Consider the following 13862-nt stretch of genomic DNA (forward strand, 5'->3'; position numbering starts at 1 on the left):
ATACGAAGTGGCTCAGATCGGAATTGGGCCGAGAAAAAGTTGAACATGGGGAAATTTTTATCGTTTACTCTCTTTCTACCCTATTACAGATTCAGGGATGATCTTATTCATTTACAGATTGTGAGAACTTCTTTTGTACATCTCGATGTACAAAAGCAAAAAAAAAGGATAAAAAGTGACAATTTAAACATCAGAATGCTTCAAAATCAACTTTATTGGTGCAATACTGGGAAACATTTCTAAAGTTCTTTATACAAGTTTACAAAATTAATGTTTTAAAAACCTACTAAAACAGAGCAGCATTTTTAAAATGAACATAAATGTAAATATTCATCCTTTAAGTAACTTCATGTAAAGACGGGAGTCAAAACATGCCATGATGGAGACAAATCCGAGGCAGATCGTTGGGATCTATAGAGCTCATGTGAGCGCTCCTGGAGTACAGTACAGCTGATAAACTGTCCTGCTCAGAGCTGGACCCAGATTTCTGAAACATAAATTATTAAACATGTTTAATGTTCCTAAATTAGTCGCTACGCATTCTGTCTGGATCATTTTTAACCACCTCTTAGTCTCACAACAAAAAAGAAAGCTTCAAATAAAAATCACTGCAAACCTTTTTAGCTTTCCGTATCGAATGCAGGAGAGGAGTTTCTCTTTCTCAGATTCACTTCCACACTTTTCATAAGCTGCCAGGAGACTGAGGGAAAAATAAAAGATGAACAGCAGCAAATTAAGGATAAAATAGAACAAAATCCAGACCAGTGAGGCAGTTGAATCCTCATCTAAAGAATAAATAATCTGCCTTTTGATTGGTCATAACTGTCACCATACCGTCAGTTTTATATATTTTTGATTCGTTTCTGTTATCGGAAGTTGAGCATTTTTCTTCTTCTATGGTTTTGCTTCCCTTTTGATTCGCAGATTTTTCTCTACACAATCTCTACTCACGCTTTGGTCCACTTTTCACCAATTCATTCTCAAATGGTTTAAAATGTTTGAACACCAATACTCTGCTGTCTCTTTAAGAAGTTATTTAAAGGTTTTGACATACCTGTGGGGCGTGCCGTACTGCTCCAATATGGCGGCTGCTTTGTGTCCAGACAAACCGCTGATCTGCATCAGCTGCCTGGCAAACACTTCCCTCACCGTCTGACACTGCAGAGGAAGAGGATGTGTGAGTTTACAGACAAGACAAATTCCTCTTCAGATTGTCGACAATGTGACGGTTTCACCTTGTTTTTGACGGCGCCGTGGTTGAACTCTGCAAAAGAAATGAGGGAGCAGGAGGGGTTCCCTCTCTCCTCTTCATCGCTCGGTACGTCTCCCTCCAGCTCCCTGGAGCGACAGACCAGCGTTTGGTTCTGGGATTTAAAAAAATTAAATAAATAAAAGCAAACTTTATTTTACAGGCACCCGTCTATTCATGTCTTATATTGTTTGTTCTGAAATGTCAATTTCCCCTCTGTGGATTAAAAACGTAAATTAATTAATTCATTCAAAAAAAGACGACAGAGTTTAAAGCAGCTCATAAATTCAGGGCTTCATTATTTTTCTCCACAGTTAAAGACGACAGTAAGATTTTGAACTTTCAGGTTCTTTCATATGCAGATATTTGTAGTTAAAATGTTGGATTTCTACAGACAAAGGCAGAAATCTAGAGCTGCAACTAATGATTGTTTTAGTTATCGATTAATCTATCAATTATCTAAACTGATACCTTGTCAACAGTATTTCAAATCTTAAATTTCCACTTCTTAAATTAGCATTGCCACTGCCCTTCTTTGTCAGACTGATGGCATTTATATATATTTCTATTGTTTGTTTTTGTTTGTCTTGTCTATTTGTTAAAAACAAAAAGAAGTGAAGCAGACAGAAAGATGCTTGTTTAACTGAAAGTGAAGAAGAAAGCAGGTTTTATCAGTTTGTTTCCCACCTGGTAGAGTTTGCTCAGGTAGCGGGTCATGACTGTGAGGTAGGCGGCCGACTCCCGAACGTCCTGGACTCGTTTTACAAAGAAGCCATCAAGAACCTAACACAAAAAAATTTAAATATAACAGCAGAAAGCTTAAAGAGTGACCCCAGATTAACTTTTTTTTTGCAGATAAAGTGTATAAATTGATTCTTAACAGTTCTATCTTTATGTTTCTGTGCAAATTCTGACATTTTCATGCAACTTTGATGTAAATATTTGAGCTAAAACAGCCTCAGTGCTGCCCCCTTCGGGCTGAACAGTGGCTACTGCAGCTGAATTTTCCTACCATTCATAAAAGTAATAAAAGTAAAAAAAAAAACAATAGAAAAAAGTCACTAGATTTGAACAAACATTTTAAATAAGTTTGACCTGAAACAAAGTGAATATTCAGGGAAAAACATTTCCATAATCAGTTTCTCTCTGAAAGGCTTTGGAAACCTTGAAGCACTGAGCACAATAAATATTCTCAAATAATCAATTAAATTTAAATAAAAACATGGCTTCCTCTTTAAGAAAACTAAAAATAGGTCATCATTGGGTTTTTCAGACAGATATGGATAAAAAATGGGCAAAATAGTTTGTATTTATGTTCATAATATAAAAACAAGTCATTTTTGTTTCTATATAGTTCAGATCTAACATAATAAAAACTTAATACTCTATTTATAAGCCCTGTTATTCACTATCTGTTACTAGAAAACATTTAGTTTCAGTTTCTTTCTTCCGTCTCACCTGTGTGTTGACGATGGCCTGCTGCAGAGTCGCTTCAGGTAAACTCAGGTGAGCCGCAGACGAGCTGCTGCCCTCCACCAGGTAGATGGGCCGACGAAGACCGCACCGCTTCAGCCGAAACTGACAAGAAAATCACAGTTTTAAAAACAGTTTACGCTCATTTATTCTTGATTACATGTTCACTTTAACTTGACGCTTATTTATGAAAGACGCTGAGCAAAAACAAGCAGTGTGAAAAAAATATCTGAACTTCTTTGGGAAACGTTGATGGATCCACATTTATCACTTCTGATATCTGAGGTTTTAGGATCGGATAAAAACAGCTGGATTCACTTAAAATGTTTATTTTTTTAAAATCCAGACATGAACATACATTAATACAGATTTATTTGATAACTCTACACAAGTGCAGCTCATTTAAATACACCGATAGTTTAGTCAAAGATGTAGAAACAACTTTAATTTGTTGAGTCAGTAGATAATTAGGAGGAAAACAGCCAATATAAAATAAATAATAAACTGACAAAACAATAAGATGCATGTAAAAATAAACTTTCCTTCAAATGGTTCAGAAAGTGGAGGTAAGAATAAATATTAAAGCATAGAATTAGACTGAATAGATCCACCCTTACGGATCACATCGTCACCGATACTCAATCTAGGTTTTCTTTCTAGGACCAATACAGATATTGATATCGGATCACTGCATCTCTAATGTAAATACTATAAAAGTTGATTTTTCCACATTTTTACGGTTCAAACTCAGTTTAAAACGTTTTCATAAAACACTAAAGAACAGAATAAAACTTGAGTTTTAACAGAAAAGAAAAAAAGAAACAACATTTTATTTTGGAGAAACATATTTTAGTGTTACCGGTTTTCAGAAAAACTCGGTTTCAATAAAAATAAACAAACAAATTTTTAAAAAAAGACTCTTTGTGGGTTAAAATGTACATAAAAACAGAGATGGAAACAACATTCCTGTGCTCACCTTCTGCTCCCTGAAGCGTCCGTCGATGATGCTCCCACACAGGTCGTCCATCCTCTTCCTCTCTATGATGTAATCCAGGACGAGCTCTCTGGCTGCAGGCGCTCGCAGCCGACCTGGAGGTGAAGATGAGGAGAAACCAACACTAAACAAAGACTGAAGCATAGAGAGAATAATAACCTACAATCCACTACTGACATTCATTCTTTTAGAAAACGGTCAACATTTTGAAATTAACCATTTTTAATTTTTTATTAATTTTGGGGTTTTTTTTTGCAACTAAAGTATTTCAGTCTGAAGAGACAGATATTTATCTTCTTAGAGTCATAATTTGCTGTGCTTCAGGAAGTGCATGTGCTTCAAGGTCAAACCAGTTAATCGGACGACTTTTGGCTGAAAAATTCATCAATATAAAAGTGTTTTGTATCAGTCGATATCGATAATTATTGATCTGTTTTCTTTGTTTGTTTTAAATATCTGAAATGCTGCCAAACTGGTGGTTTTGATTTTTATCCAGTTTTCTCTCCATGCCGTTGTGTTTTTATTTTAAGCAGTTATGAGACGAAGTGGGGGAACTTTAAACTGCTGCTGCGGCAGCTACTTAACAAGTTGTTGCTAGGCGACCACTTGAGTGAGTTGCTAGGTAACTAAAGAGTGAGTGAGTCGGTTGATTCTACCAACCGCTTATAGCTTCATTCTATACATTAAATATTCAATTAGACGTATTTTGCTCTTTATTTATTGTCCAGCTCGACTTGTGACTGACGTAAAATTGCAAACATCGTTCCAGAATTAGTTTTTGTTTATATTTGATTTGCTTTTCCATATTCAGTAAGTACATATACTTATTTTATTGTTAGTAACAATAAATATAATACAATTATATTAAATATGACAATATTTACATAGCTAAATATTTTTTCTATTAAAAACTGAATTAAAAAAATTACTTTTCAATTATAAAAAAATGCTAATACTTTTTAAATATTCTTTTTTTAAATACATTTTTTATTAAAATGTTTTTATATTGCTATTATAGCATAATAATCAATATTGTGTAATAACAACAAATTATTATTTATTATTAAAATATTGTTATTTTTATTGTAAATTAATACAGTAACTTAAAAAATAGTAGAGTTGTTAAATTTTGCTCTATAGTTTGAATTTTTTATGTAGTAAAAATAATTTTAAAGTGCATTCTGAGTTCATTTTTGCTCTGGTGTTTCGTGCGTTACCTGGAACAGGTGCGACCTTTTCCCGCGCCACCCACAGGAAGTCTCCGACGTTCAGCTTCCTGACGTCGAAGCCGACTCCGTTCCGCTGCAGCTCTCTGACGAGCTCCTGCTTCCTGTAATGGCTGCCGCTGCACAAACCAGGGCGGGAAAAAAAACATAAGTAATAAAACAAAACAAAAAAAAAAAATCACTTTTCTTTTTTCTTTCAGCTGCACAAACTTTCAGAACAATGTTTCTCACCCTGTCGTCTCAATGAAGTCAACACACAGGACGACATCGTAGGTTCCAGGTAGGAGACAGTCTCTGTTTGGCTTCCTGCTCGTCGTCATGGTAACCTGTGTTTTCCCCGGTAAAGACAACCGGCCGGCATCGCCGCTGGACTGAGTTTCACCGCTGGCTCTTTCTGGCAGACTCTCACGCTCCTCCTCTTCCTCATCATCACTTGCGGTCAGATCAACCACGGCGTCGTCCTCTTCGTCCTCCGGTCCAGCTGCTCCCCTCCTCTCCTCCACCGGGACGTTTCTCCTCTCCTTCTCCACCGATTCAAGTCGCTCGGCCAAAGCGAAGCCCTCATCCGTCAGAGAATACCTACAGCAGAGAGAGACGCTGAAATCTACAGGCTGCCATGTTGAATCCAACTCTAGTCTGTTTGTCGCTACCAAGGATGCAAAGAAACTTTTACAGTGTTTTTATCCACTATTCAGTTATTATTACATTTATTTAGAATAAATGTTGCCTTATAGTTTGGGAATTTAGTTGGAATTTATTACCAGACAATAATTTTTTTTCATCCCAATTCATCCATTAGATTTTAAGAAAATGTAACATTTTATATGAATCACATCATATTTTATTTTCAGTTTTTATGGGACAGTTCCTTTGGTCTTTTTCTATTTCCATGATGAATTTGATGAATTTGACTGACAGCCAATCAGAAAATGAGCATCAGAAAAAGATTTTAAATTAATTATTTTAACGTATATTTTAATTTTAAAAAATTATTGAAAAACAGTAAAAAAAAATAATTTTTTGAATTTTTTTCCTCCTCTTCCCTCTAACTTTCTGAGAAGGTGTCCAAAGTGTGGGCCGCGGGCCATTTGTGGCCCTTTAAATAATTTTATTTGGCCCCTGACCACAAGTCAAGACAGATAAAACTTTACACAACAAAATGGAGACAATTAATGACCAAAAAGTTTGAGAATTTTCTGTTTTTCTTTTAATAAGGTCACAATTCAAAGCTTTTTAAAAATGTTTGGATCTTAAATGATGTATAGATTTTATAAAAATGTTTTTTATGAAAAGAGATTAATAATTTTGCCATTTTTAATTTAATGAATTTTGTCCATCAGTGCTTTAAATTTGCCATTTTGCCAGGGCCATCCCAACATTCATGTGTTGGAATGGCCTAGTCAAAGTCCTTCCATAGCTTCAGATATTCTGCAAAGTGGAATGAGCAAAAATGACCACATGAGATATAAAAACAGGCCACACTTTTCAGCTTTTACTCAAAAGCTCAGTGAAATGCGCAGAACTTTGTTGTTTTAATGTGACAAAATGTGTAAAAACCAAATGTTTTGAATAATTTTACTACAAACTGAACATTTAGTATGTAGTTTAGTAACCTGGCAGGATTGTGAGTCTTTATGAGCAGGTTTTTCTGGATCAGAGTGCTGACTGAGGACCAGGCGGTGTACTTGCTGCCAAGATCGGGCTGCAGACAAACACAAAGAGGGGAAGTTTTAGAGGAGACAGGCGGAGGAGCAGCAGCAGATCTCATGAAAACACTCACCACAGAAAACGATTTGTCACAGAGAGGCTGAGCTTCCGACTGCAGCTCCATCTTAAACATGTAGCCTTTACTGCCAGGCATCTACAGGTGGATAAAAGAGTAAAAACTGGTCCAGGCTCAAAGTATTTTAAATTAATTTAACAACAGAATGGTACCTGCTGCTGTCTGTAAAGAGCGAGCAATACAGCAAATCCTCCAGATCGCTGCAGCGGAACGTACGCCCTCTTCTTCTTCTTCGTTCCTCCATCTTCTCCTCTGACCTTCCCTGCATCATTCCTCTTTAACAGATTAATTACATGATGGCTTAATTTGAAGTTATAGCATTTAAATAATCATTATAAGTGTTTTTATATACATTATATTTAATTTAAATATTATTTTAACGATTTAAATTAAATATAATTATATTAAATATTTAAATTAAATATTTACTTTAATATTTAATTAAAATTATATGTTAATTTAATTGTTGATTAAATTAACTAATTTAATATTAAATGTTTAATATCTAAATATTTAATTTGACATTAAATACTTAAGCTGAATATTTAGATTACGTAATTTAAATTTTATTTTTATTATTAAATATTTTTTGGATTTAAATAAAAAATATTTAACATAGTACTTTAAATATTTTAAGTATATTTAAAATCTTAATTTATATAACTAAAACGCCTTTTAATGCGCATCAACAGAAAGCTGATTAAAAATGTTTCTAAGCTTCAATTTATTTATTTGCCGACAGGAGAGAAAATGGTCACACGGCGCCCTCTGGTGGACGGCAGAGGACATGCACCTCAATATTTAATATTTATCCCATTTAAAGCTTTTATTTCCTATGGGAGACGATTAGGGCCACTGAGAAAAAAACAAACAAAATAAGAAAGTCAGAATTCTCAGATTAATATCAGAAATCTGAGAATAAAGTCGCAACTTTGAGAAAAAAGTTGTTTTTTTTAGTGGCCCTTATCCTCTTCCATATACTTCAAACAGTGTAAATTATGTTTTCCTATCTGTGTGTTCAATATTCTGTGTGCTTTAACACAATGTTTCATATTTCATCAGTCTGTGAACACTATTTTCCCATTTATGTAAAAATATAAACAAACCAAAATATAAGAAAGTTGTTTTAATCACCTTCCTAGAAGGAGCCAGAGTGTTACTGCTGTTGTTGTTGTTGTATGTTCGGCCAGGAGGGGGCGCACCTTTGGGCAAGCTGTGTATTGAAGCGTTGGGACCTGAAAGTACAGAAGTCAGTAAGGAGAGAGAAGCAAGAGCTTCACTTGTATTTGATGAAACATTTCAACCAGAATAGCATTTTGTACATTTTTATTCAGTTCCTATAAAATTTTTATATGTTTCTGTGTTAATATTTAGAAAATATTGCTAGAATGTCCCTGTTTTAAACACTGATACTTTTTAAAATATTATTTTTCTTTGCTGTGATAATGTTTAATGTTTGAAGAAACAGAGGATGGAGCGTAAATATTTTTAACTACAGTGAACTCAGTGAAACCTGCAAGCTTGGCTATGATTTAACATTATGTTTTCTTTTTAATCTACAAATCCATTTATCTCTTTGCCAACTATTTACCAAATCCATTCATTTATCTATTCATCTGTCAATCATATCTGACATCATGCATTAGGGCCTTTGCAGCTAGAAAGAGACGTAAATTTCCACCAAAAAACTTTTAGATTAATCAAAAAAGAAATTTCTAGAAAAAAGTCAAAAATTTGCTTTTGTTTGAAAGTTTGTTTCAAAAATAAACGTTTGAAACTCAGAAATTTTTATGTTTTTTTTTTAGAATTTTTTTTTTCAGATTAATTGAAAATTAATTTTTTTTTCTAGCAAATTTTTGAATTTTCAAACTCAGAAATTTCCGTTTTTTTCAAGAAAAGCTCTTAGCTTAATTGAGTTTTTTCAGGCAAATGTTTTCTTAACTTTTCTCGCAAATTTTTGACCTTTCAAACTCCAAAATTTTCACATCTTTTCAAGAAAATCTCTGACATTAATCTAAGAATATCAGCGTTTTTTGGTAGATTTACTTTTCAGTCCTAATACACCATCCTCCAATCAGTCCGTACTGCTTTTGGTCTTCCTTTCGTCGGCCCGTGAATCCAACCATTCATCCCTCCACCTATCCTTCCATCCGTTCAACCATCTGTCCGTCCCTCCACAGACCCAGCCCTCGCCGTCTGTTTCTTACCGTTTTGTCTGTAATGTCGCTGCAGTTTGTCATCCAGTATTTTGCAGATTCCGTCTCCAAAGTTTTTAAGGATTTTTGCCTCTTTAGCGTTTTTTAGTGGAAGTGGATATTTATTTAAAGAGTCGATAGCCTGAAAGAAGACAACAAACAAAAGTTATTTGAATCAAATATTTCTGTGCAAACATCTCTTGCAGTTTTACAAAAGACTTTGTGTTTGTAGTTATTCTTTTAAATAAATCTAAAGTTTTCATTTTGGTTGACAAAGAAATTACATCATATTATTTCTCTTTTTTCTAGTAGCACTGATCAATCACAATTACACAGGCACATTTTGTTGATTTTTTAAAATTGACCTACTCAGTTGCACATTTCTTTAACTCTGAATATCAAGTTTTTAATAACTGGACTGTATTTTTTTCTAATGTTATACTTTTTTACTAAGCTACATGCTTCAGCTTTCCTGTCATTTTGCTGCTGGTATTGCTGAATTTCTCCACAGGAACAATGGAGGTTATATCTAATATTTTCATTCACTCATTCAATTTTTGATTGTTTGCTTTCCTTTAAAGCAAACATTTGGTTAGTAATGCAAAAATTAACCATTTCTGAAAGTCTTGCCTTTAAAAAAATGTTAACTTAAATCTAGCAAATAACGGACACAAGACCAGAGAAATGGATCTTAATCACGTCCAACAGGAAGAACTTTCCCCTAATGAGCCCGGTACCTTCTGGTAGGTGTACTGGATCTTCAGGCCTTTCTCCTTCGCCTCGTCTCGGAGCTCGGTGAGCCACTGGAAGAACAACGGGTTCGGACAGGACGGCAGGGCGCGTTTCCGTCCGAACCGAACCGGCTCCGAACCGGGCATCCCTGTAGAAACACCAACAGGACACGGATACTAGCGGTAAACTCACTGAATAACGCGAGAACAGAGCGAGGAAACACGGTTTAAATAAGCTACGCTAACATTTTAGAGTATTTATCTGAATGTTTTCACAAAGAAACAACAAGCTATTGAAGTAAATACCAGTAAAAACATACGTTTTATCAGAAAAAGTTCTAATAAGATAGTTTTGTGTCTGTTAATGTTGCTCACCGTGTTCTTTTCTTACTTACTAAGCTGCTGGCTGGCGCCTTGTTTTCAAACGTACCGAAGCACTTCCTTATTGACGTCGGTCACGTGACCCACGGCGCTGTGGCGCGCAAACGGAAAACAGCGACACCAAGCGGTGAGGATGGTCTGATACCGCCGACAAAACCCGAAGATGTTTATGTTTTCTAAAAGAAATACTCTTCTGGGTTTTTCTTTTTTATGGCGATGATGTTTTGTTGTTCTTGTTTTTACGTCTTTTTGTAATTTTTGTTATTATTCTGCATAATCTCACTCTAAAAATGGCTTATATGCTTACGTATATGCAGCGAAAAATAAAATCAAAGGCAACAAACGTAGCTCAAGCATTATTTTTGATTTATCATTGAATATATTAAACTGAGAAGAGTTGTTGGGAACTTTTAATCAATAATCAATTTAATTCACGGCTTCCTGCATACCAGGATGTGGTCTGTTGGTCTTAGCTTCTGTTCAAACATGGCAAAGACAAGAAAACATAAAATTCTGATGCAGCAGATGTGATTATGACTTGTCAGAAAGCTGTGACAAGAAAACCTAATACGTTAAACATCAACAGTCAGATCAAGTGATTTGAGTTTGTTACATCATCAACTGCTGAGGATGTCAACGTGCAATAACAAAAAATCACCTGCAAAAAGATGACCTGCTGCTGAATATGCAACATAGACTGAACCATAATCCAGGAGTTTATCCAGCATTTAGGACAATAGGATGTGTCATTTTAAAATTGTCCAAACGCCCAATCAGTGCAACAATTTCCTCAGAAATGGGCCACACCCAGTATAAGAGTGGGCAGGTCGCAGTTTGTGTTTTTGTTTTTTTTATATTTCTTAAGGCGGAATTTATTTTTCTATCACTGAATACATAAAATTATATTAAAGGTTGGATTTTTGTAATTTTTTTCAATGTGAGTTTAATGAATGAATTATTTATTTTAGGTCAAAGGTGCTCAAAATGTGGCCTCGGGGCCATTTGCGGACCCTGGATTGATTTTGTGCGGCCCCTCAGGCCCTAGGCCACAATTCAAGGATAAGTTAAAGAAATTAGGACAAATACTTAAAAAAATATTTTTTTTCCATTTTGTCTCCAAAGAGTTTTTGCGGCACTAGTGGCTCGTATTTTTTGTGACAGTAGCAGACAGGAAAGAGGGGGAAGACACGCGGCATTTTAATGCACCTAAATCTGCTGGTAATTACTGTATTAAAACTTGGCTAAGTACAGCAAGTGTTTTCAAATTAAATCCTGTTTTTCTTGATAGACTAAATATTTTTTTCAGGTTTCTTTTACCAAGCCTAAATTAATAAGAAAACTACAGTTGCCTTTCATTTAACAAAGAAAAACGTGCAAATATTTTGAATCTATGAAAAAACAAAATCACGTTTTTGGTGATTTACATTTTTAAAATAATATTTTTTGACTCTAAAGTACTTCTGAGCTGAAGATTTTGGCCCATGTGACAAAAAGTCTGGACACTGCAGTTTCTGTCTGCTATTGTATGTTTTGCAGTTTAAAATGACACAAGAAAGAAAGTCCAAGATAATCAGAAAACCTTCTGGAAACATCAAGAAAACGCTAATTTCATAAAAACAGTGCATAAACCTGATTAAAATACATTACTTTTGAATGATTCCATTATTTTCCTACACCGTCTGTGTCTGTTACCTTTCACAGACCGTTATCCGCCTGGGTTTTCCTCCCTGTATCCCCGGGCTGACAGCAGCTGGAATCCTCCGACAAGACTCGACAGGGATCAGGAATCCAACCTCTCCCCCCAGCCGCAGCCCTTCTTAGACACACAGTCAGTCCAAAGCTTGGCGAGAAGCAGGAGAATGGGAGGAAGAAACTCAGGAGAGACAAAGACAGAGAGAGAGAGAGAGGGGAACGGGTTTGGGGAGCAAGAAAAGAGGCAAAATAACTCTTCACTTTCTCTGACTGCAGACCGCCTCGTCAAACAAGGAAAAAAATTCTTCTTTGCTTCTTTAAAATAACTTTAAAGGTGACATATTATGCTTCCTTTAACAGGTTAGGATAGGTCTATGGTCTATCCAGAACATATTTATTACATTTTTCTTTGCACAAAATCATTCTTAGACATTGAGATTTTAGTCTGATCAGTTCTGGTTTAGGGGCTTTGTCACTTTAAATCCAAGTAAGCTGCTGCTGGCCACGCCCCCAATTCAGTGTTTATGCTCACACATGAAAATAGCAACAAACTGATGCACTAACCACAGTACCTCTTTGAAAAGCATTAGTAGAGCCTGCTGCACAACCAACAAGAATGCAGCAAATCGTTTCTGGATGGTAAGACAACAAAAACAAAAACAGCATACAGAGAGACTGGAAAACAAAACAAAACACATTCAGCTACAGTGCATACTCACAATAAACATAAACTTATAAATGACTCAAGTAAAACAATTACACATCTGCAACTCGCCATACTGGGATCTATCAAAGTCTTAAATACATTCAAAACAAAACATTTGTCTTTTCCAGCAGCCATTGTACAGTGCATTCAGGGGTAAAACCAGCTGACCAAACATGCTGGAGTTCTATTTGGGTTGCTAGGTAACAGGCTGGGCTTTGTTGCGGTTGGAGTTGGATTCTCGACACCAAAAAACATAAACCTGTTGCCAAAAAAACGACTGGGTGGGTTTTTTTAAGCAATTGCTTTTAGAGGCAGTTGTGACCCAAATGGAAGCATAAAAATGTGCAAAATGTGAATTTTGCATAAAAGATCCTCTTTAAAGTTAATGTAGCCTCTGTTTTCTTGACAAAATGGTTCAAAGAGGCTGGATGTTTTGTAGAACCACATTTTTATCGCAACCTCAACTGAAAGCCAAAATATGTGAAAGTCAGTCATTTTGGATTTGGATCTGGACTTTGACTAGGCCATCAAGTGGTTTTTGGACTTTCTACAATGGCTCATAATAACTTTGGCTAAAAACGATAAACGACCAAGTGAACTAAAACGTTTGTTAAAATTAAGAAGCCAAACTTTTTTCTTGATTTTCTTGGAACAACTGCTTGGTCAGAAACATTTAACCTTTAACCCCCTGAGGAGTGAAATGCTTCAGTTGGTGTTTGTTTTACTCCGACATCGTTGTCAAACATGCAGTTATGTGTCTAAACATGATCTAAACCAGGACTGTGTGTGTTAATCCAACTCTGAACGGGAGCAGATAGGATGTTGAAATGTTGGTTTCTCAGAGAATACCATCTGACTCAGGCTAGCATCTTTAACTCCATATTATGCACTGCAAAATCACAAAATCTTACCAAGTATTTTGGTTAAAATATCTATAATTGACTGAAAACAAGCTTGTATTTCTTGCTGAAAAGTCACTTGTAAGTTAGTTATGTCATATTTAAAGTGTACTAACATATTTGCATTAGAACCTAAACTAAAGCTACTTTGTAACATTTTGTGTTTTTGCAGTGTATCATAATGGCTTAACATCTTCAGTGACCAATGAAAATGTTGCAGTGACCAGTTTAACGTTGCTGCTTTGCTGTGAAAGGTCAGTTTTTAAGTGTGTGAGGTGTTATTTAATTAAAAAGCCAAATTTCTCACCCTGATTATTTGTTTATATACTTAGAAATGAACGAGTCAGCAGAAACAATGCTTGTTGGGTTCATTTGAAGATTGAGAATTTGGAGGTACTACTCACTTCTTCTTCTTTATTCCACTTTGTGTGACACACCAGAACCACCAGCGATGGCACAGACCCACCATGAAGCTGCCGCCACCATAATTACCCATAATTCCTACGATGTTCTCGTTTTTAAAGCCTCATCTT

At 35.4% G+C, this 13862-nt stretch overlaps 1 protein-coding gene across 2 annotated transcripts; it reads right to left on the minus strand.

Moving 5' to 3' along the window:
- Positions 1-194: 194 nt before the first annotated feature.
- Positions 195-10123, minus strand: mus81 (MUS81 structure-specific endonuclease subunit). Of its 2 annotated transcripts, none has more exons than XM_032582000.1 (16): positions 10047-10123; positions 9658-9800; positions 8933-9062; positions 7860-7960; positions 6878-7000; positions 6723-6803; positions 6556-6644; positions 5174-5521; positions 4934-5061; positions 3699-3811; positions 2708-2827; positions 1937-2032; positions 1236-1364; positions 1055-1158; positions 617-700; positions 195-487 (listed from the first exon to the last, which is right to left on the minus strand). In XM_032582000.1, exons 2-16 carry the CDS (start codon positions 9796-9798, stop codon positions 421-423), a joined length of 1854 nt encoding a protein of 617 aa, XP_032437891.1. In that variant the 5' UTR covers positions 9799-9800; positions 10047-10123; the 3' UTR covers positions 195-420. The 2 variants fall into 2 exon arrangements, with proteins under 2 accessions (XP_032437891.1, XP_032437890.1); XM_032581999.1 differs by having other exon boundaries at positions 10027-10120.
- Between the last annotated feature and the right edge of the window lie 3739 nt (positions 10124-13862).

Source organism: Xiphophorus hellerii, chromosome 14 (genome assembly GCF_003331165.1).
Source record: "Xiphophorus hellerii strain 12219 chromosome 14, Xiphophorus_hellerii-4.1, whole genome shotgun sequence".
In the NCBI taxonomy this organism is placed as follows: Eukaryota; Metazoa; Chordata; class Actinopteri; order Cyprinodontiformes; family Poeciliidae; genus Xiphophorus; species Xiphophorus hellerii.

Excerpts from the sequence above, each read along its gene's own strand:
- mus81 (XM_032582000.1), bottom strand. The coding sequence starts at position 9,798 with ATGCCCGGTTCGGAGCCGGTTCGGTTCGGACGGAAACGCGCCCTGCCG. Across the intron at positions 7,001-7,859 it reads CTCTGGCTCCTTCTAGGAAG|AGGAATGATGCAGGGAAGGT; the intron begins GTGATTAAAACA and ends AATCTGTTAAAG. Across the intron at positions 701-1,054 it reads CAGTACGGCACGCCCCACAG|TCTCCTGGCAGCTTATGAAA; the intron begins GTATGTCAAAAC and ends TTTTTCCCTCAG.